Consider the following 24,245-nt stretch of genomic DNA (forward strand, 5'->3'; position numbering starts at 1 on the left):
TGCATTCTCCCAGACCCAGATCTTCAATAAACAGTGATCCACAAAAAGTTATCTACACTGAAGAATCCCTCTCCAGCATTTCCGTAAGTTATCCAGGACAAACTCTTCCAACATAATCCAAACAGTGTGGCTAGCAGGAAAGGCTGATACTAGATTCAAGATAGGCTAAAGGCAGGACCTGCTTGAAAGGCCCGGGTACAGTGCCTGGCTGTCCAGGTTTCACCAAGCCCATGCAGTTGGAGCACTCCAATTTCCTGGAATCTGACTGAACTTCTCAACCCCCTCTCTCTGGATGGTACTTCCTCAAAGGACTACTATTTGACTATACATGAAAAACGGCAAGAACAGAGGGCAGCCTAATAAACATGTGCTGAACAGAGACTGTTTGAGAGCACCCTCCCAGCTAACACTTCTTGTTTCCAGCTTTGGACTTTTCTCTCCTCTACATGCGGTCCTCTTCTGGAAAGGCAGATTAGACAACTCCCTCCACCTCCCGCCCCACCCTCCACTGGCCTCTGGAGCAGCATGGTTGGAGTGGATGGAGTGCAGGCTGTGGAATATTTAATGCCTAGATTCCACTTCCAGTTCTGGCATTCACTATCTACAGAATCTTAGGCAAGTCAAATCATCTCTCTGAACCTTGATTTCTTCATTGTAAATTGGGAGTGAATATCAGCATCTCAAAGGCTTGTTGAGAGATATTATTAGATAACATTCATAAAACACAAAAGAATAGGTGCAGAGAAAATGTTAGTTTCTCTGTTCCTGACTCATGGAGATTTTTAAGACCAAATGATGAATAAGCTGTCGAAACACCTCTAAACACAAAACAAAACCAGGAAACACATTATTCCAACCTGTTGCTTAACCTAAACTGCCTTACAAGACGAAAGGTTACACGTTCTTTTCACAACTAGCAAGACAGTAGTGTTATTCATTGGTGCCATGGGTTTCTCAAAGGGCCTCCATCAGACCAGGTTGAGACAGTAGAAATGTTTTATAAGATAACTAAAACTTTTTTTTTTTTAATTATTATTTGACAGGAGAGTTACAGACAGTGAGAGAGAGAGAGAAAGAGAGAGACAAAAGTCTTCTTTCCGTTGGTTCACTCCCCAAACGGCCGCTGCGCCGATCCAAAGCCAGGAGCCAAGTGCTTCCTTCTGGTCTCCCATGAGGGTGCAGGGGCCCAAGCACTTGGGCCATCCTCCACTGCCCTCCCGGGCCACAGCAGAGAGCTGGACTGGAAGAGGAGCAACCGGGACTAGAACCCGGCACCCATATGGGATGCTGGCGCTGCAGGCAGAGGATTAATCAAGTGAGCCACGGTGCTGGCCCCTAACTCAAACTTGACACTGATCACTGAATTGTGACTATATCAAGAAAAAACATTAAAGAAGTATTATAAATTATGCAAGGATATGGTGAACTCTGAAGTACATGACAGCAACAGACTAAAATGTACCAAAGAAGAAAAGGCTACAAGCAACTGGAAAAATGCAGAGTGTTTTGCCTATCCTCTTTGTGCTTTTCTAACTGTAATTATACGTCAGAAAGAAGTTTTAAAACGGTAACAGCAAGGGCAGGCATCTGGTACAGTGGGTAAGACACTGCCTGGGACACCCGCATTCCATGTTGGAGTGCTGTTTGTTTTGCTCTGCTTCTGATCCAGCTTCCTGCTAATACACTTCCAGGAATGCAGCAGGTGATGGCTCAAGTACTTTGGTCCTTGCTACCTACACTGGAGACCCTGAGTTCTGGGCTCATGGCTTTAGTCTGGTCCAGGCCTGGCTACTGAGGGTATCTGGGTATTGAACCAGCAGGTGGAGGACCTCTTTCAAATAAAATGAAAACAAGGAAAAAAAATTTAAATACACAGGAAACATCTGGAAAATCAGGAATAAGTCCCTCCTGCTATGTGAGAATGACAAATTCTACCTTCTTTCTTTGGACAGAGAAGACAACAGTGAACCCCTGGATGAGTGACTGCTAGTCATTTCCACGCTCAATGAGATACACCAGGGAGCTCAATGGACTCCTGCACGCAGCAGCAGACTTTCCAGCTTGTGAAGTCAGGAGGAGGCCCCTGCCGGAGAACTCACCCAGGAGGCATTTGTGGCTATGTTTACCAGGTGGTGCCAGTAGTGTAACCGGCGTTAAAGAATCCAGCATGTGTGAGGAGTGTGGAAGGCAGCTTTGCCACTTAATAAGTTATGTGCTCTTGCCAAACCACTCAACCATTCTGGGTCTCAGTGGAACCCTTACCCATCTACCACTTAGAACTGCTGAAAGGGAAACCTACCAAGTTTATGCAAATATCAACTACCACTGTCAGCCAATGAAATTAAATGTGCTTTGATTAAAAAAAATAACATGGAGATCAGGAATGTGCATTACTTTCTTAGAACTCAAAACAGTGAAATTTCTGGATAAAGCTTACCCTTCAAGTTCCAAACATTTTAAAACAACTATTTAAGATTAAAAACACTTCACTTGTAAAGACTGATAGAAGTCTTTTGAAAAATCACATTACTCTGAATACATTTTATACTGTGTTAACACTCAGGATCATTACAGTGTACACTATTGAAGTTTGGCTATAAATTTTATTACCCAAGCTGAAATATACTGATAGTTTTGGAGACTAGTTGTAAGTACATCTGACTCTTTCAATAGAAAAAAAAAGTCACAGTGGTAGCCATATTTTATTAAAATCTTTCTTCCTATTGGCTTCTAAATAGCCAACAGCTGATTTTAGAGTTCTACTTCACCCCTCAAGGAGTATGCCCTTCTACTCACCAGCGGAGAAACTCTACCCTGCTGCTGCAGTGCTACTTTAGCAATAGTGGGCTCTGGAGGAGGGCTTGAGTTTTATGAGTAAGTACAAGGATTTTCTAACAACTTCAGCTGTGCAGGTTTTCATTGCTCAGTTCCTGGTTCCTGGATTGTTACTGATGTTTCCAAGAATATATTCCAAGTGTTTTTTAACAACACACAGAGAAGGCAAAAGTGTTTGACAAAGGATTGTGGAAAAAGATTAAGAAGCACTATAGCATCTTCATGTAGAAAAAAACTGAGGTGATACTTGGCTCTCCTTGCTACAATGCTGTGAAATGCATACAAGCATACTTTTAAAAACTTCATGGAAAAATGGAATTAGTGAGTTTACTTTTGTGCAAAATATTCTGTCAAAATACATGGAAAATGTGTATTATGAAAAAACTATACATGAATTTCAAAGTCTGCACCAGGAACCGGCGTTGTGATATAGTGGGTAAATCCACCACCTGCAATGCCGACATCCCAAATGGGTGTTGGTTCATATCCCTGCTGCTCCACTTCTGATGCAGCTCCCTGCTAATGGCTTGGAAAAAGCAGTGGAAGAAGACCCAATTTGAGGCCCTGCTGCCCACATGGGAGACCCTGATAAAGCTCCTGGTTCCTGGCTTTGGCCTGGTCAATCCCTGGCTATTGTAGGCATCTGGGGAGTGAACCAGCATATGGAAGGTTCTCTCTTTCTGGCCTGGTCCATCCCTGGCATCCGTATTTGATTTTAGTTTCTTATAATCTGAATATTTATTTTTAAAAAAGTAACTTCAACTTCCTAAAGTTTATTTATGTTACTGTTTTTTTCATGTCAAAATAAAATGGTTATTAGTCAGTTTTGCCTAAGTTTTAGATGGCAAGTCTTTAGCTTTGCTTTTATTTACTCAATGTTTCCAGTGCCTTAGACCTTGAATAGAACCTAAGTACAGCACTTGCACTAATCTGAAACACTCTTAGGCAGCTAGCAGCTGGTAGGGAACCTAGAGAGGCAGCTTCTGTCCTGCAGACCATGTCTCCAACTCAACCAAAGGGGAAGCAGTACGCTGTAGTTCAGTGGTTAGTCTGTATCACACTCGTCCTTCCCATCCAAGAAAAGGCGACTGAATGTTAAGAGAACTCATTACAGACGTGAAATCACTGGAGTTCATTTTTCTTTTGCTCAAAAAGAGGGCTCTCTATAATAGTTTAAGTGAATTAGTTTTCTTTTTTTTTTTTTTTAATTTTTGACAGGCAGAGTGGACAGTGAGAGAGAGACAGAAAGGTCTTCCTTTTGCCGTTGGTTCACCCTCCAATGGCCACCGCGGTAGGCGCGCTGCGGCCGGTGCACCGCGCTGATCCGATGGCAGGAGCCAGGTGTTTCTCCTGGTCTCCCATGGGGTGCAGGGCCCAAGCACTTGGGCCATCCTCCACTGCACTCCCTGGCCACAGCAGAGAGCTGGCCTGGAAGAGGGACAACCGGGACAGGATCGGTGCTCCGACCGGGACTAGAACCCGGTGTGCCGGCGCCGCAAGGCGGAGGATTAGCCTAGTGAGCCGCGGCGCCGGCTAAAGTGAATAGTTTTCGATCAGAAATACTTGAATACCACCACTGCAGCTCAGTAAGAACACATGAGTTGGTCAATGGGAGGAATGGCTACAGAAGACAAGTGGGAACCTGGCTCCCAAGTGCCAGAATCAGTTTTATCTCCCTGGTTAAAAATGGCTTGCATGACCTTGACCACATTTTCTATCTTCAGCTCAATGCCCAATTCTTAAGGGTGTGGTAAAAGGATAAGATAATATTCATAAAAACTTTAAAAGGTACAGTTTAAGAATGATGTGTTGTTTCACAACCATATCTTTAATGATTTACTCAGTGATGTTTTTCTAGATCAGAGGTTAGACACAACTGAACTCGCCTTCTTAGTCAATACTGCAGTACTTAAAATTCCTGAAGGAAAACATTCCTGTGGTTAATATAAACGGCGCATGGTCAATGCTCACGCTATTTCAGGATGAAAGATCATTTAGAGAAGAGATACGACAGAGAGCTGAAATGACAAGTCTATGCATCTAGAATTTCAGAGTGATGGATTCAGGTGCTCTCTCCAAGACTGCCTGATGGACAAATGCAACACCAGCGAAGACCAAAGTACATTCTTCTTAACTGGAAAAGGTCAACAGTGATAGTGAGTGATGTTTTGATGGGAACTAATCCAAGTGGCAGAAAAATACAGTTCCAGGAAAATATGAAGGGGAGAGAAAGCTTTATACAGAGACTTCCAGTTACAGGAGTTGTAAGTTAACTGGCTTGACTCTTCTCTTTAAATAAAACATAAAGATGCATCCTCAGACCCCCTTCAAGGTATGAGTTCTAATTTTCTGCCAGAGGACAATCTGAAATTATGCTCCTTAATCCCTTACTTCAGGCCCTGCAAGCTCATAGTATATTCAAGTGCCTGGATAAGTCTGCGGACAAGTTCTTACTCTACACTGGGAAATGCATCTGCCTTTGCCTGGTTCACATCTACATGCCTTCCATACTTGGATATAGATATTCCAAGGGCTCTGACAAATCTGTATATACACTGGAGAAGGCAGGTATGAGTGTGGAAATTGATTTTTTCACTCAAGAAAGCCACGCATAGTGCACCTCTAAACCACTGAGTAACCAATTTTATTTTTCCCATGGAACTGGGCAGTAAAAGGATAGGCAAAAGTTGCACAGAAAAGTTGAGAAAGTTGGTAAGATCAGAGAATAGAAAGTGACCTCTCCCAATCAGCTTAATACCTGTTTTCCAAGTGACTGAAATCTAAATTACCTAAACTTGGATTTGGATAGAATTTAGGAAAAGCCATTCTCAAACTGAGGGCTGAAGAGAATGAGTCCTTTCCCAGAAACCAGAATCATGGAGGATGGGGGTGTGTGTATCAAACCCAGGACCCTATTAGGAGTCCCAGCCTGAGAGGTCCCCACTGCTGACGGCAGCATGGCTTCTTGCTTAGGTTCTTAATGAACTATTGATCTACACTAACGGGCACACAATCCCTTCGAAAATAGCTTTTGAAATTTACCATGTTCTGAGTTCTAAAAGCAGACAGAACACAAGTTTCAAAAACCTATGAACTGACCATGTGAACTGGGGAAAGGAGAGGCATTTCCAAGAGAACCTAATGTGCATGAAACTGTCATTTGCTAGCTTTTCTGTATCTCAGGGCTGAATAGCCCTGGTAAGAGCCTGTTACTCCAAGCAGGCTCTTAAATACAACAGATGCAGTTTAAGGCTTGAATTTCCTATCTCCTATTTTTCCACTTTAACCAGACTGTCAAATTTAATTAAATAAAAATAACCAAGGAGATTCTCATATTCAGTGTTTTACATGTCTTAACTCTATAGGCAAACATACCAAGAAGCCACAGTCTAGTCAGAAAGTTAGCTGGAGAGCAGAAGTCAGAGAGTACGGCTCACTAGGCACAGCAGGAGTGTAACAGCCTCACAGGACAGGCAGTTCTCAACTATTCGCTTCTAAAAGGGGTTGCACGCCCCCACACCCCACAACCAGGTTTTGTTTTTGACTGTATCATCCCAGGTAAGACTTATGTAGGACGAAATATATTACATTTGGTGTTAATTTAAACAAAAAGAGGATTGGTTCAGAGGCTGTGAAAGACAGTTTGGACTGGATGGAGTATATTTTTTAAATGATTAACTCCTGGAAATTATATCCTTATGTGATATAACTAAATACCAATTTGGTGAGAACACAAACTTTAATTATAATCTAATATACATTATAGTTATGCATCCTTAGAAGATACTATGAAACAGATATTAGGAAACAATATGGTAAATTCTGACAGAAGACAGCTGTGGCTAGGGCCGATTTGAACTGCACAAGAGATTCACTCGCCTCACTGAGTTAGTATAACCAGGTTAGAGAAAGGTATGGATGCTACAGGCGTAACTGGTATGGCAGAAGGTCCACATTCTTGAGAATGAGAGCTCCTAACAAGCCAGGGAGACTGGACTACTGCCTTTAATTTCCAATTTAAATGGCCAGCACAAGAATGGGACTAGAAAAATACCATTGCTTAAGCAGGTTAGACAGAGGTACTCACTCTCCAAGAGGGACAAAATGTATCATCTTGTGATGCTCCTTTAAAGGTGAATGAGGCAAAAGCAACATCTGTTGGAGCACTCAGCAGAAGCCAAGCACTGGACAAAGTTCTTTCGACACTGTCCCTGGTAACCTGCAGTACTGTGCACTACCATATAATTTATAATGAGCTTCAACAGAATACTTGGGGGGTGAGGGGACTGAGAAGAGTCAGTGTCCAAACAAGATTCCTGTTATATAATGAGTATGTATTTCATCTGTAGTAATAATCGCTACAAAAATGCACACCACTACCTTGCAGGCTGTGTGTGCCCGAACAGGAGCTAAATCTAAAGTCAGTATGAGGAGCTGACAAAAGGACATTAAATAGTTCTCGTGATACATTCCAGCAACACAGCTTGTTCCTCCCAAGAAATAAACCTACATGACAAACATCCTTAGCTGCTTTTTTGTTGAAAGGAAGACTAGCAGAGCATTAGATAACCAAATGGATATTTGATGGTGTCTTGACTTTTTTCATTATGAGATTTTCTATGTCCTAAGTTTTCTCATGTTCTCTTGAGGTTCAGTCTCTCTTCTTGAAACTGATTTAGGACAATACAAATTTTTGGTATGTCCTAAAACTTCAAGAATGGCAAATTCTACTTTTGCTATTACATAGTAAATCACCAAAAACTCAATGACAGCGCCCTTCAACAGTAACTAACTGTAATTAAGGAACACAGACCACTTTGTAAAATAAAAATATTTAAAAGGACTCCTACGATACCATATGTAAGATTTAGTGTTAGATCTCAATCATTCACCTTACAAATGTTAGGTGAAGGGCCAGCGCTGTGGCATTAGTGGGTAAAGCCGCCGCCTGCAGTGCTGGCATCCCATATGGCTGCTCCACTTCTGATCCAGCTCTCTGCTATGGCCTGGGAAAGCAGTAGAAGATAGCCCAAGTCTTTGGGCCCCTGCACCCACGTGGGAGACCCGGAAGAAGCTCGTGGCTCCTGGCTTTGGATTGACCCAGCTCCAGCCATTGTGGCCAATTGGAGAGTGAACCAGCAGATGGAAGACCTCTCTCTCTCTCTGCCTCTCCTTCTGTGTGTAAATCTTTCAAATAAATAAATAAATCTTTAAAAAAAAGAAAAGGCGAAGCAGAGGGTGTACATAAATATTTTACAATTTAAAATATAGGGATAGGCAAAGCATTTTTATATCTACCATTCTGAGATGCTCCAGGAATTAACAGTCCCTTATAACCATCCTTTACCCCACCCCACTCTAGAAACACTTGAGGCTACTGCCAATGTACTGGGGGGGGGGGGGCGGGGAACTATGTGGAATTATTTGTATACAAGTTCTTAGGAATATTAAGACAAAACATAACTGGATGTATCTATATCTACAAACATAAAGATTAATAATGGTCACATTTTTCAGATAATCTGCATGAAGATATTTTACCTCAATCCTTATCACTAGGGTCCATCACTTTTCTTGCTCCCCATGCACTTCAATTCAAATACACAGGCTCACTCTGCTTGGAAAAATGCTATAGTGTTAGCTCCCTTCCACCAGCTTCTCTTCATTTTAGTGTCTGCTTCACATTACTATGACCTGCCATCTTCCTAAAGCCCAAATCTGTCCTTGTCATCATCTGCTTAAAACTTCTGTCAACTTCCCTCGGTTGACACTCCATCCTCCTTAGCAATCTCACCCGGGGGGACAAGTAACTTAGTTCTTACTCTACTCTCATAGTTTTTTTTTTTTTTTTTTTTAAATTGAACAGCATGTATGCTGCATGGTAACAGTTTATACAACTGTTTTCTCCACTGTTCTGTGAGCTTCCTCTAGGTTAAGGACTTTGTCCTTTCTAACTTGGTAGCTTCAGTGCCTTGAGTTGGGGCTCAGCTCATTGTAGCATTAGGTAAATAATAAATGAACATACCAAGTAGGTTACTATGTAGTGAAAATACTAATGCATTTTTCAAGGCGAAAAGTAAACATCTTGACATATAACCAGAGGAAAATTATACTCTTTCAATGAAAATGAGTTCGATTAACAAGGGAGAGAACTCTGAAGGTTGGACAGTAAGTATATAGGCGCCTAACCACACAGATAGTTCCTGGTGTGCTCTCTCAGGTATCAGGAAAACCCAAATGAAAAGGTATGGTTTATATAATGGTTTTCAAAAGCAACTATAGTTTTTGAGCAATCCAGAAAAGAAACACTTTTTGCAAAGTGACCCAGTAGATATATTCCAGTTTGTATGTATATGTATATAATGAAATAAAATTTTCAGTTAAACAGTGTTGACCCTTCTATATGCACTTTTTTTTTTTTTTTTTTAAATGCTGGTTAGGTGACAGGCACTTGGTGTAGGGGCTAAGTCACTGCTCGAGATGCCCACATCCTGCATCTGAAGGCATGGGTTCCCATCCCAGTTCTATTCTCCATTTCAGGCTCTGTTACTGTGCACCCTGGAAGACTACTTGAAGTGATAGCTCAAATAGTTGAGTCCCTGCCACTCACATGAGAGACTCAGCCTGAATTCCTAGCTTCTGGTTTCAGCCTGGCCCAGCCTTGATTGTCGAAGGGCACTAGAGCAGTGAACCAGAAGATGGGAGTTTTCTGTCTCACTCCACCACCCCTTCCCCCCAACACAAAAAGCAAAGCTTCTTAGAGCCCATCACATTAAACCATCGTTACAACCCACTAACAGGTCCCACTGAAAAACTGATTTACAGACTCACTAATCCTTAGCACTTTCTAAGAATTTGCTATACTGATTACTTTCTTCTTAATGTAAATCCATCTAGCTGAAGTTACACTGTCAAGTCTTCCTGGTAGAGATATCACAAGTGAATATAACAGATGTCTCAGTGAACACCTCTATACTGTGTTAGTTATGATCTGATCCATCACTTTGAAATGCATGGAACCCTTACTTGATAACAGTGTGACTAAAACATTAAAGATGCAACAGAATCCCTAAATTCTTCCACTGGAAAACTGAAGTTTTGATAAACACACATTCTCACACTCCCCTACTTAGCTCTTAATTATGCAAACTCTACTACCCACACCAAAGTAAAAATCTACAAAGCTATGAAATTTCCACATAAAAATGTATAAAGATTTGCATACAATGGAAATGCAGATAAATTCTATGTAACTTTGTAATTTTCAATCTTAAGCATCTATCTCAAACCATGTTTACTCCATTTCTGTTTTCTGAAAACAAATAAAACATGATTAACAGCTTGATTAGATTCCTCTATGCACCATGAATGTGGAGATTCAGTACTCAGGTTTTAATCTCAACCTCATTACTTGACTGAAGAGTTCACTTAGGATTGGCTGCCCTGTGCCTCAGTCCAAAATAAACACATGAGCCTCATTTTCAAAGTTCTGGTCAACACAGTGTCATTGCCAACTTCCAATCTGATGTTTCTCATTCTCCCACCCCTCATATACTAAACTAGAGCCTGTTATGTACTTTCAGTCTTATTTTCACTTATTGAGCACCTGGAAAGAACCTGACATAGTACTTAGTATTTTGTGCACAGAATCTCAGTCAAGGCTCATAGCAAATCTGTGACTATATAGTAACATAGGCCCCTTTGACAAGTTAGGCAGATAAGATTCAACTTAAGACCACATAGTTAAGAAACTATAAAGCCTGCAATTATTTTTATCATGTCAGTATTAACAAAACTGAAAACATCATTCTGTATTCCAAAACCAATGGCATAACCACATTTAGAGCTTCTGGCTCCAAGGAGTTCTCTTCCATGTTGCTTACACTTCACACATTAAAAATCACAGTTCAAATATGAAACATCTCCTCTTTAAGCCCTATTTTTCAAGACCTACTTCCTTTATGAAGGCTTCCCCCCAGTCATCAATTAATGCTGATTTAACACTCAAGTTTTATATGCAACTTCTTTATTGCTAATTTTATGATACAGATTTCATTCTTTTCCTAAAATGTGATGTTAGTCTATTTAAGAATCAAACTAAATTAATAGTTGAGATTTAATTAGCTAAAACTGAATCTAGGGGCTGGCATTGTGGCATAGCAGGTAATGCTACCGCCTGGGATGCTGGCAGCCCATATGGCCATCAGTTCATGTCCCAGTTGTTCCATTTCTGATACAGCTCCCTGCTTAATGGCCTGGGAAAAGCAGAGGATGGCCTGAGTGCTTGTGTCACTGCCATCCATGTGGGAGACCAGGATGAAGCTTCTGGCTTCGGCCTGGCCCAGTCCTTGTCATTGTGGCCTTCTGGGGAGTGAATCAGCTGATGGAAACTTTTAACACTTTCAAATAAATAAATCTTAAAAATAATTAATTTAAAAAAAAAAACAAAAACAAACCTGAATCTAAAAGAAAACCACTAGTAGGAAAAAATCCCTCATTCTAACTCTGATTTGACTGAAGACTGCCAAAGTGATGCAGAGAGAAGTGTAACAGTTTGGAATCATGAATACTCCAGGCAACTCACTGCATGAGGAGGGGCAAGTCCACTAAAGTCCCCATGTTTCATGTTTTTCACCTCAAGATTAAAATGCTAAGGAAGTCAACCAAAACTTCTTGTGGTGGCAACAGTGTCAACAGACTTAACACTACCTAAACAACATACCAGAAGATGGTGAATCTTATGCTTTTTTTCAAACACAATTAAAAAGTGAATCTTGTGAAACATTTTGAAAATACACAATGTCTAAGCCTCACCCCCATAAGCTGCCTCCAGTGCAGAACTGAGACACCTGTATTTTTAAAAGGTCAGTTCTGAGCCTGATTACACCAGCAAGCCCCAGAACTCTTTGTGCCCTGACCTTCAAGGTAGAACTGGCCTGCACACAATAGAAATTGTGAGGAACAAAATTTAAAACTGGAATAAAAATGTAACTGCTCAAGCTAATATTTGTAAAAGTATAATTACATTCATAGTCATAATAAAAACTTAAAAAAGGTGAGATGTAAATAAAAGGTATCTAAAATGACATCTAGATCTTTCCCTGCTTCCTGTAGGAAGCGCCGCAATACAAGGGTGAGACCTGAGTTTATTAGACCTCAATAAATATGGGTAAATATGGGTTGCCACTGCATTTTCCCATGCTTGAAAGGAACCAAGTTTGTGTATTTGTGTCACATTTAATAGAAAATTACATTTTAATAGATCCAGAGTTGAAAAAGGCTTAAAAACCTTTCAGTCTAACACCCTCACTTTACAGATGAATAAACAAGTGATCTTTCTAGCATGCCATGCTGAAAGATGAATACAACTATTTAAAAATTACCAGTCAATAAACAACAAAAGAATTCTTACATGCCTATACAAGCTCCAGAGGATTTAACAGAACAAATATGGACAGTTTTGCTTACTTTCTGCATTCTAGTTGAACTGTTCACCACATCGTGGCTTAAAGAGTTATATACTCAACAACCTTCTATTTTTAAAAGAATTTTTGTTTTAAGAATCTTTTCCACTAACCTCTTCAAAAAAGCCTGTTTGCTCCAGTTTTAAAACGCAATATTCGTACTGCCGTATTCCTCTAAAGCTCAACGATCTGTAAGTTGAATATGATGCATAAAATGGTGTTAAAATGCTTACCTTTTGGAAACAAACGATAAAGCAGACACTGAATATTAACAAGAACTGTTATCTACTATGTTACTAATTAAATACTTCCTATTAAAAAGGGATCATTCACTCATTTCAGCTACAAAACCCAACAATAGGGGCTGGCATTATGCTGTAGAGGATGAAGCCACTGCCTGAGATACTGGCATCCCATATGGGTGCCAGTTGAGTCCTGGATGCTTCTGCTTCTAATCCAGCTCCTTGCTAACGGCCTGGGAAAGCAGCAGCAGATGGCCCAAGTATTTGGGTCCCTCCCATCCATGTGGGAGACCCAGATGAAGCTCCTGACTCCTGGCTTCAGCCTAGCTCAGCCCTGGCTGGTGCGGCCATTTGGGGAGTGAACCAGCAGATGAAAGATCACTCTCTTTGCTTCTCCCTGACTTTCAAATTAAAAAAAACAAAAACAAAAACCAACATCATATGACCTAGAGTATATTTTTACAGTTGAATAGAAGTGTCTGGCAAGAGAAATTCAGTATGGGGGCGGGTGGAAGAAACACAAATCCACAACTCAGGATCCGGCATGAAACGACCCATTCTACTTTCTCCATTCAATTTCCCTTATGCTACTCCTGTTCCTTCACATGATTTCCTAACTCCCACACTGTTAAGACAGAAGGGCTCCTGAATTAATCCCCCAAATATCAGCAGAATCAGAAAAGAAAAACTGCTGTAAGACAAGTCCTTTTTTTTAAAAAACAATCATAACTGAGGCGCTAAATATCAACTGGCAAACAGTATTATTACAATAAAACACATTTAGGAGATGCTGAACTGTAACAATCTGGTCTTTTATTTGTCCTAGTAAACAAGAATTACCCTCCCAAGGATCAGAACTACAATAACCATAAGGACTGGCAATATTGTGTCTGTACTTAGTATCTCCAGAAATGAGCTAACAAAAATAAGTAATCATTGTTCTTTTTTGGCAAGCAATCCCGAAATAACATTTTACTCTAAAAACATTATGTCCAGCCAGATCATGAAAATGTCAACACACCTTGTTTGGCTGAACAGAATTTTTAAATGAAAACAATCCAATGCCAAAAACTGAGGTAGTCCAGGGCAAGTATCAAGTTAGTAAAGACATGAATTACAAGATGTTTTTGCACCTGAATGCTGAAGTAAAACTTTGTTAACAGCAATTTTTAATTATCTGAGAGATTTCATCTGGAAAGAATTTATCATAAAAAATTACCAACTCTGGTTATTACAGGCATTTCACAGTATACTCTCTTACCCCTGTTTTTTTTTTTAAGCACCAAAGTCTTGGGAAGTAGAAACCAAGCTTTCAAAATAGTTTTTCACAACAAAATTTATTAGAAGAATAGTGGTTTTGAAAAGTCTAGCATCCAGTGAGAACTACCATACACAACATTACAGCTGGGAATGTTTCTCCAAAATGTCATGGTCAAATAATACAATGGAACCATTAAATCTTACACATGCACGAAAGAACTAGCGCTTCTGACATACAATGCAAAAAAAAGGGGGGGGGGGAGATCCACATGGATTAAAATTTTAAGTACTCATCACATACATTAAGACACAGCTTATTTTAGTCCAGTCAAAAATCAGAACTGCATTAAAAAATTTAACGTAGTGCAATCAAACCAAAAAAACTTAATTTGTGATCATAAGTGCTCTACTACATAAACATTGATCATAGCAAGAAACAAAAAGTTCAAATCACACAGTACAAAAAAATCTGTAAATAAATATAAACTACAGTACAAGAGAAATATTAAATTATACAATTCTGTCAAACTGTAAACAGTATATTGAAATGAGGTCCATAAGAGTAAAGGGGGTTCCTGTTTTGTTGCCTGACATTTGAACTTCTAGAAATCTGAAAGATGCCATTTCCCATATCTTCAAAGGCTATGGGTTTTATATATGGAGAGAATTTATTTTAGATGTAAGATATCAAATACTAAAGCAGAGGAATAATCTGTCTTGTTAACCACAGATAGTTCTGTAGAAAGCAAGAGTTTTTAAGAGACAAGTCTTAACATTAAAGATGTGAAGGACTAAAATACTGAAGTTAGCACTTCACATCGGAAGAAACTTGTCACTGGGGACTTCAAGGATACAAAATACACTGACGAAACTGCTGATACGCAAACCTAGACCTCTGCTAATTTTTTGACATTTTACATACTCATGTTACTACACCAACTTTGGCAGAATCACTACTGGTAAACTCAAAGCACTTCTGGCCCAATGGTTCCATCACAGTGGCCAGTGCACAGAATTCTCTAAAGACATTGCATAAACTAGAATGTAGAGGTCAGATACCCAAGGACCAGTGCTTGAATTTAGTAGTAGCTATGGTGAAGAAGCAAGAGCCACATCAAGGAGGAGCTGCATCTGCTAGAGTTTACAGAAGCAGCTAGGAATGTCATTTAATTGTGCTGGCTACTAGTGGCATTGAAAAATTTTTAACTGTGTATGTGTGCTGGCAATTTAGTTATGCACATTTAAACAGAAATACACTGTTAACAGGAACCCCCATATTATCTGCTCAGTAGTAATAACTGAATATATAGAATGCCACTATAAGAGTGTGAGGCACCGTGTGCTGGAGAGTAATATGCAGCTTTAAAATCTGTTTGGCTGAGTTATACCTGGATACCTGAACTGAGTTTTTAAGTTGACATTCATCAAAGATGTGCTACCAGCACGTCAAAATAAAAGCAAACAGAAAAATACAAGTCACTGTTAGGTTTAAGAATAGCATCAAAGTACCTGAATTGAGTGAGAAAAGTGTGTAAACTGTCCCTGAGGGTTTTTAAACAGTGTGTACAAGTTGGATTCCTAAGAACATTAGTTTTATTTAACAGCGTGGACTGATAAAATACCAATGTCTGACAGTTTAAAGTGGAGGTTATAAAGAATTATATGCAAACACTCCAAATGTATAGTTTATACATTTTTTTTTTTCCAAAGCAGCAACAAGGTGCTGTAAAGTATCCATCCCATCCGAACACGCAACATGTGGGAGTCACTGATAAAGGTTTCTTAGTCTGGTTTTCTGACAGCACAGCATATCAATATCCAATGACTATATCTTTCCTAGATCAGAATGTAACTAATTTTGACTAGCAATATAGGATTAGACTTTTAATCAAACACTTTGCTATTACATACTAAAATTCCTTAAACTTACTAATGCTGGTAATACTAATCTAGTTAATTATCCCCCCACCCATTTTAGAAATATACCCTTCCACAACTTAAAAACATTAAGATCCATTTTCAGTCCTCTGATGTAAAAAGCATGTCAGTGAATTAATATTAAAAATTTACACAGTAAAAAGGCTTGAATTTCAGCCAAAGATTCTAAATACTGCTCATTCCCTGAAGACTTAAAAGGGGAGAGAATCCCTACCCATTTTCCTAGTGATTTATTTTTCTAAAATGGTCTGATGCAATTTTTAACTTTGGGGAATTTTTCCCCTCAATTTCTCTCAAATTCCAAATTCTTAAGCCTGAAAAGCTTAATGAAATGGGGAAAATGAGGCAATCACTTGGAATTGCTAGAAAGGTACAAAATGTTATTGTCTTTTTTAAAATAAGAATTATTTATATAAATGTGATCTGACCCCATATCATGTAGTATGTTTTATATTTTTAAATAATCATCCTAAAACATACAGTACCTAAGACTCTGAAGATAAATTAAGACTTTAGTGTTGTAACAGAAAAAGTGCTGAATTATCCCTTTTCTAGTACTTTAAACATTTTGGACAAGTGCTTTCCTAGTGACAGTAAAGTTACCTATATACCCTTCTATCAAGCAGGAAATAAAAGTCATGAAAAAAAAAAAAAAAGACTTTTAGGAGTGTAGCACCAGGTATTTAACCAAATAACAGGAATTGTTTCAGTCATTCTGAGGGGGTAAAAATATTCTAGATTGAAATTCTATTTGGCTATTGACTGTTAAAAATCCCTGCTCTACTCTGTCGGTGTCCTGTGTCCAACTATCCCTACCCCCCCTCCCCACCCCAGCTCCTGTCACACTATCCACTGAGAATCTAATCTCTAAAGAGATTATTTTAAAATTTTATGTTTTCAGGACATACCTGAGAAAGGGTGCAATTATGCAGAACAAGGGACCCAAGACTGTACTAATACTGGTTATAGTTCATAATTTTTTTTTCCCAAGACAAATCTAAAAAGTTTAAGAGGTATGGATCTTCAAATACGTCTTACTGCTTTCATTTTTTTTTTTTTGGTATGTGTATAGGGTCATTTCCAGTGTTGAAAAGATCAAAGATCACCTTGAGCCTGTTCAGTGACAGTTCAAGATGGGGTAAAGAGTTCATTTCCACATTCAAACAGTAGAGATTAAGTCTTATGACAATATTTGCTACAGCCAATAAATCTATAACTAAAAGTGCTTGCTTTCCACCTTTTACTGATACAGCTCTAAGTGAACTGGAAACCTTAAAATCACCCCCCAAATGGTTGCAGATTAACTGTTTTATAGTTTGTCAAAACACTAATTAGCCTTGATTCTCACTTTCAAACAATCTAAAAGATCTTTCTATCAAACGCAGATGGCCCAACTTCACATTATCTATCCTGTGACTCACTTTCAGCATAATAGGGAAGAATTTTTAGTGTCTTCTCAAAAGTCTACATACTTTCCCATTCTACTTTCCACCACTTTTCCCAAACTCCTTCATAACACTTAGGGCACACAGCTAGTGTTATGCTCCAGGGCTAATGTCCACTTCTTTGAAAGGTGATGCCAAAAGTATTTGGGAATAAAAACAGCATATGCAAAAGAACTTCCATTTCCTCTTTAGTCATGCTCACAAATCCTATTCAAGTCTCAAGGACAGAATTAATCCAAAATAAACTAAGAAGATAGAGTCTGGAGATCTGCATTCCTTGTACCACAATTACACTTTTTCCTTTTCAGATATTGAAAGCAATTAGATTTTTAAAAAATCTCTATTTAGCTTAACAATCTCTCAAATGGGCTGCCTGGCTAAAGCCATCACGTTCTAAGTAACATCGGCCTGACCATGGTATTAATGGCGACCTAATTCTAACAGAAAGGTAACAAGGAAAACAATCTGTTGTTATCTTCATGAAAGCCAAAATTGAATCTATAACTTTCAGTATCTCCTATAAAACATTAAGTGGAACAAATCAATCTATTGCCATACTCCATCACCAATGACAGCAACCTGAATATAAGGAAGAGTGATCTATATGAACATGGCCTCTGGCATTTGGTTTTTTAAAGAAAATTATAAAAAGCAAAACGATGTGGTTTCAAAATGAAATCTAGAAGGATAATAGTTGTTAAAGTAAACGACACTAACCTGTCATATATCTTCTGTAAGAATTTCAGCTTCTGACAAACAAATTCAAGCTTCACTATTATGGGTGAATGAAATGAATGAGAATCACTAAGGCTTAGAAACCAAGCCTGGCACCATGTGCTTACTTGGGGTAGGGGGAGAACATGGAGCTCACTAGCAGCTCAAAGTTTGCTATGTACTGCCTAATGACAGAAGGTAGTTACGATATGGGCCTTAACAGGTAGTCATTTTTAGTCTAATTTAGAGTTCTCTCCAGAAAATTGGGAACTAAACATCTCATTGTGCCTTTTATTGTTTTCCTATCTGATCCCACACAGTTCATATTATAAAATGCTGGGAAATAGAAATGCCAATTGGTTGAGGTAATGGTTTATATAAGATAACCAGAGTTCTAAAAGCACTTCAATATTGTAAAGTAAAAGTGTACCAAGTAAAGCTAATACACACTTCACACTTGTTGAGCTTGCTCACCAGAACTGAACAGCAATTAACTTCACATAAGGACCCCTATTATCACACAAAGCCTTACTCATATTCATGATCTGCTGCAGCAAAGGTTTATCAAGCAACATCTAAACTTCAGAATAACAACAAACTCAATATTAAAAAGTATTATACACAAATATAAATTATTTTTCCTGAAAGAGAGACCTTGTCCTTCATGGTATTTGGAGAACAGAAAGGAGTGTATAGCTCATCACAAACATAATTCAGTCACTTATAAGCCTACTGAACAAATTGATGTGACCTGTACTACTGTCAAGTAGGACACTGTGCTGTCTCAGAAACAAGCAAGCCAAAGATAAAAATGCCAACTACATATCCTTCCACAGAATTAGTGTTTTTGATTTTATAGTGTCATAGCATATCTAATCCAACAATTTTAATTACATTATCTCCTATTATTAGTTCAGATAATGTGGTGTGATTTCAGTAATGTCATCATCCTCCTACTGGAAAATGTGAGTGAAAGAGGCTTTTGTGACAAACACAATTGTGAACTATACTCTCCCATACCATAAAAATGATCAACTGCTGACTGGGCCATGCAAAACTCTGATTAGCAGAAATTAAGCATGCGAACAGACCAATCTTCATTACATATTTATGAGGACGGCCCCAAACTAGAATATCTACACTGAAAGTGCCAATACAGAATAGTGGCAAAGCAAGAGAGAAATAAAATATTAAGGGATCACTGCGGCACCAAGACTGACAGTCAGCCATGTGATGAGCCACCTCTGAGAAATACATGGTATAATGGAACTCTGAACACAAAATTTAACATTAAAAGTGCACCTGAATATTACAAACTAACTTTACATACCTACAATAAGGTAAAATATATATCTTTTGAAATATTCAGCAGCTTTTTGTTTTTTTTTTTAAGTTTTTTTTTGAGAGGCTCATGAAATTTAAAAGGGACCACTATCTAATTTCAACCATGCTTCACAAAACAATAATGGCTATTTTATATTGCAGTTACAAATGTAATGCAATTAGTGCTTTAAAATAATCTACACTCAAAAAAAGAGAAAGAGAGACCTTTGGAGAAAATATGCTTATTCAAAAGCTTCTTGGAAAAGAAAATTTACCTGAATATCAAGTCATGACTGATCTCAAGTGTAATGTTTAAAAGCTTCACAGACATGAATATTACAATCTTCAGGTCTCAGGACTTTTAATCTGAGAGAGTTTAGAGTTTGGTTTGTTTTTTAAATTCGCTTTCTAACCAAAACAAATAATAGAAATACTCAAATTTTCACTATTTACAACTCTCAGCCTACAATCTGAAATGACACAATACAAGTTCTCTTATTTAAACTGCAGCATTAAAGGGTAGGCACACCATTCTTCTGCTGCTCGATTGTCATCCACTGAAACACACATAGAAAATATTTATGTTAGTAAAATGGTCACTCCATGTACACTACAATGACAAAATTTACATAACTCAACTCATACGTCACTTATATAGACTACCACATAGGATTAAACCTCTCTGAACAGTGAAACTCTACAAAAGTTGAACTTTTAGGGCCAGATTTTTAAATGGGCCTTTAATGGTATCTTTCTGAGAGGGGAAAAACCAAGCACAAATTAATTTCTCAAAGGACCTTTTTACAGCAATTTTGGGCTACTCAATAACCCAAATATATCATGCAAAAAGATACCATGGTGCAATTAATTGTGTGCTGACAAGTTCTTGAGTGTGGAACAAAGGAGGCGTTCCTTCGTAAGCTTAGCCTTTGCTTTCAGCAAACTTTCTACATCTTCCTTCAACTGCGGATGAAAACCATACATTTCATAATGTATTTTTATTGCAACTTCCAGCTAGGCTAGAAAATACTGCACAGTCATGTACTGCTACTTAAATCAAACTGCTTTTTCTGCTGAGACTAGAAAGCTAAGAAAACAGGTTTAGCTGTTCACTGATTAAACTGCTACACAAGACAATCAAAAGAACTGATACCCAGGCTATGTAAGAATGAGCAGTGCATGTTTTTCAATTACAGCAATGGTGTGCCTAACCTTTGAACACATGGGTTGCTGAGGGCAAACTATCCTTAACCTAATTTAATTAACTGCTCCAAAGTTTCCAGGCAAGAATTTAATGCCTTGCAAATATCTAGACCTACTTCTCCTGAAACCATTTAAGCATCAATTTTAACCTTACCAATGCTCCAAATTTAATTAGATTGTACACAAAAGCTCCAATCATTTTTCTGTTTTTGGTTAAACATATAGAAGGGCCTGACTACCTTTCTCAGCAAATTAAAGTATATGGTATACATGGTGTGGATTTTGTTTTTGCACAAGTAATAATTTTAATTTGGTCACAATGAAAAAAATCACATCTTATGAGCTTTAGTTATCAGTTATTCTTGCAAAAACTCTCGAAAATAAATTTTCCAAACTTCATTACTATGATTTTAAAAGCCCATCTCAGAAAAAGCTTAAATTTTTAAGGAGTGCTTATTCAGACATGATCTGAAAAGTCCTGAAATGTGTGCTAAACAACCATGGGGGAAAAAAAAAAAAAAACAGCTAAAAAACCAGAAAAGGTTAAGGAGCAGGATGCCAAGAAAAAATTTCAAATGAAATTAAATAAAAACAAAAAATAATTTCTCCCACCCTTGTATTAGTATTTGGATTAGTTAAAAAAGAAACTCCAATGAGCTTAACTGCTGAATGAATTACTGTTATAACTGATATGCAGCCTAAATCATATTGGGTTACTTTGGGATCGTGTTTTTCCTAGCATTATAAACATGGATCTCTCTTAATGTAGATATTGGGCAGACGACTGAGACTGTGAAATCTAAGTATCACTTTTTGTGATATTTTAATTCTTTACACACATTCCTTTCCCTATTTCTCCCATTCCCAATTAACAGATCCTGAATATCTGAAACTAGTTGCTGCAATAACATAGTAAACGACCAATTCTGTAAAAGGACTGAATACAAATTAACTTAGTTTGCTAAAATGAGGCATCCTCCACTGTTTCATGTAATGTACCCTGACTGCTCCTGAGTAAAAAAGGAGCTCGTCCTCCATGAGATAAGGCTACATCCTCACTTGTTGGTGAGACCAAATTCTACCCTTAGAAAATCCCAAATGAAATCATACCAAAGGTAGTGTTCAAAGTAATTAACTGAAGCATTTCTGAAGGTAGTGTGTGCACATTCTCCACCTCCTTCCCCTCTGGGTGAGCACTAAATAGATTGCTAATTTATTAAGTAAATTTAATAATGAGAAGAAAATTACAAAATGTAATTGTAAATGACCCAAATTATTATTTAGCACTGAATAACCAAATTTCTTAAATTCAAAGGCTCATTGTTCTTCTTAGTTTTTCTTTAGTTTAATCCTTCAATTAGTTGAATTGTAGAAGAAAAATGTGAATAATTTTTAAAGATGGCTTTCCAATTTGCAATGATAAAGCTCCCAGTATGACAGAGGTGGTTTCTAAAAGGGGGCTTTTTTCTTCTTCTTTTTTAAAAAATAAAGGCAAACATAACTTAAGGAAAAAAAAAAAAAAAAAAAAAGAAAAGAAAAGCATGCAGGCTCTACAGGCAAGGAGTCCACTTCCATGTATCTGTTCTCTGTGAGGTAACTCAATTCTCTTTTGTAGAGAAACATGCAAAAGGCCAAACAATATTCCGAGCCATACTGCACATGGAAATTTTAAAATATGCAACATTCAGAATGCACCATTCACCTCTGTACACACAAGTTAATGCAAAATCTGCAAAGAAACAAGTGTCACAGTAAATGAAGTTAGGTGCAAGCAATGACAGCTGAACAATGATGCAGTAGTGCTCACCCAGTTTGTACAGTAATTGGCACTCTACAGTATTCCTACTCGTTTTTTGATTCATTTGCACTTTGTGCTGCCTCTCCCTGGGGATCTAATTCAATCTTTACAGAAACATCTGGCCCCTCCGACCTCATTAATTTCATCTTTTTCTTTGGAGGGTTTTTCAAAGTGCCCAGCCTCTCTTTTACTTTGTACTCCAGTGTACTGTGGGGAATCCCATAAATACTCTGAGCTTTGGAAACACTCATTTTTCCACTCATAACCACTGAGATCGCTTCCTCCAGTATCTCACTGTTGTACTGTCTGTAACGCCCTCTTTTCTTCCGAGGCTGCTTGGAGCCAGGGTCTCCTTCTTGATCCGATGTGGGATATGGCTGTCCAGAGGTAGACTGCTCAGCATCTGAGCCCCAAGAATCAGGTCCAGCATCTAACATGCTTTTTCTATTTTGTTTTGGAAGAATAGCCCTTAATTTTTTACTAAGCGCGCTCTCCGTTTGTGAACCCATTACCAAAGAGCTATAGCTGTACTGATCACCAGTGCGAGATTCCCAAGAAAGATCCATTCCTCGAACTTGTGGTATCTTTAAGTCTACAGGAGATGAATGGCTCACATCCTTTTTTCCATCTTGTTTTGCTTGTAGTGCCATTTTTGGAAAGGCAGAGTTTTCTGCAAGAAAAGGAAGGTCACTGATGTTGCTGAGGGCACCATTTCCCCTGAACTTCATGCGGCTGAGGTTGAACTCATAATGTGGTTTTGCCCAAGAGGCTTCCCTGGATAATATTAAGTGTTGTCCATGATTCTGTAATCCAGATGGCCCAAGGCTGGCAGCTGTGGACAATTGGTTTCTGCTCAGTAGTTCTTCACTAATCTGCAGGGATCGAGCCAGTGGAACTTTGAGTGATGTGGAGTGTCCAAAACCTTCCCTGGTTCCATCCTGTAAGCTTCTTGGAGGTACCCCATCACCACTCCGAAGTCCGTCTGGGCGGTACTGGCTGGGTCTCCCAGGTCGCCTAATTGGATGGAAGGAAACTGATGTGAGCAGGACTTGCACAGGTAGGGAGGGATGGGTGAGGGGACCACTCCTTTATTAGAAGGCCTTGCTTGGGTAACATCACTTTGTGTTATTTATTTATTTTTCTCTAAAAATTAAAAACAAAAATGGTCTCAGCAGTTAGTTTTAAAACTTGTTCACAAAAAGGAAAAAAAAAGGAAAAAAAAAAAAGGAAAAAGGAAAAAAAAACCCAGGAGCTTTTTGGGCAAAGAAAAATTAAACCTGTTGGCTGGTCTCTGGTTGGGTTCACAAATTTTCGGAGAAAAAGTTTCGCGCAACTGTTTGAAAATAGCACTTTAATTATTAATTACAAAGTAATCATCAGTCTCCATAGATCTACACAGAATTGTGTTACCAATGTGACGTTACCACTAAACAAGTACAGCAATAAAAGAGTAAGTCAAATTATTTATTTTAATGCAAGGTATTCAACATTCATTACAACTAGCTATAAAACAAGCCATTTACATTGTTGGAACCCATAGATAATTGCTCATTTATTCCCACAAACAAGGTGATGCTCAAAAATAAACAATTCCAAATAACATTTCTTATATATAATATATATATATATATAAATGGCTACCAGCTCCCCATGTGAGAGAAAAAAACCAAAAGACACACTGTATTGTAACTTACCACAAATCTTCATTTTAAAGAAACTAATAGTTGCAGATACATTGAGTATTGTAATTCTCCATTTGAAATAATTCAAGCTTAAAAAAAATTACCCTTTATTTTCCCCCCAAACTTTGTTCCTTAAGTTCCTTAAGTACATAAACAATTTTGTAGCAGTTTTCTTCAACTAAAAAACCTTTCTTCTTGAAATACCAAACACCTCTTGACATTTCAAGTGGACAGCTTTCAAATAACATTTAAAAAGTCAACAACCTACACAAAGTTAATACATAGAGGTTTCAATTTCATAATAGGGAAAGAGTGACAAAGCATGCCCAAGGTGGAATGAC

At 38.3% G+C, this 24,245-nt stretch overlaps 1 protein-coding gene across 10 annotated transcripts in view; it reads right to left on the minus strand.

Moving 5' to 3' along the window:
* The window catches only part of LCOR (ligand dependent nuclear receptor corepressor), a 132,434-nt gene that overhangs the window by 13,517 nt on the left and 94,672 nt on the right, over positions 1-24,245 (minus strand). Inside the window, exons 9-10 of one of the 10 annotated variants that reach the window (XM_062214384.1) lie at positions 22,232-23,236; positions 13,860-19,778 (exon numbers count right to left, since the gene is read on the minus strand). The exons of 7 other annotated variants lie outside the window; for them this stretch is intronic. In XM_062214384.1, the coding sequence (XP_062070368.1) occupies positions 22,267-23,236 (970 nt within the window). In that variant the 3' untranslated portion in view covers positions 13,860-19,778; positions 22,232-22,266. Of the gene's footprint in view, positions 1-12,412; positions 12,488-13,859; positions 23,237-24,245 lie in introns of those variants that run through there. 2 more of the 10 variants (XM_062214382.1, XM_062214383.1) reach the window with 2 other exon arrangements.

The sequence above is a fragment of the Lepus europaeus genome, chromosome 17, assembly GCF_033115175.1.
Source record: "Lepus europaeus isolate LE1 chromosome 17, mLepTim1.pri, whole genome shotgun sequence".
Taxonomy (NCBI): domain Eukaryota; kingdom Metazoa; phylum Chordata; class Mammalia; order Lagomorpha; family Leporidae; genus Lepus; species Lepus europaeus.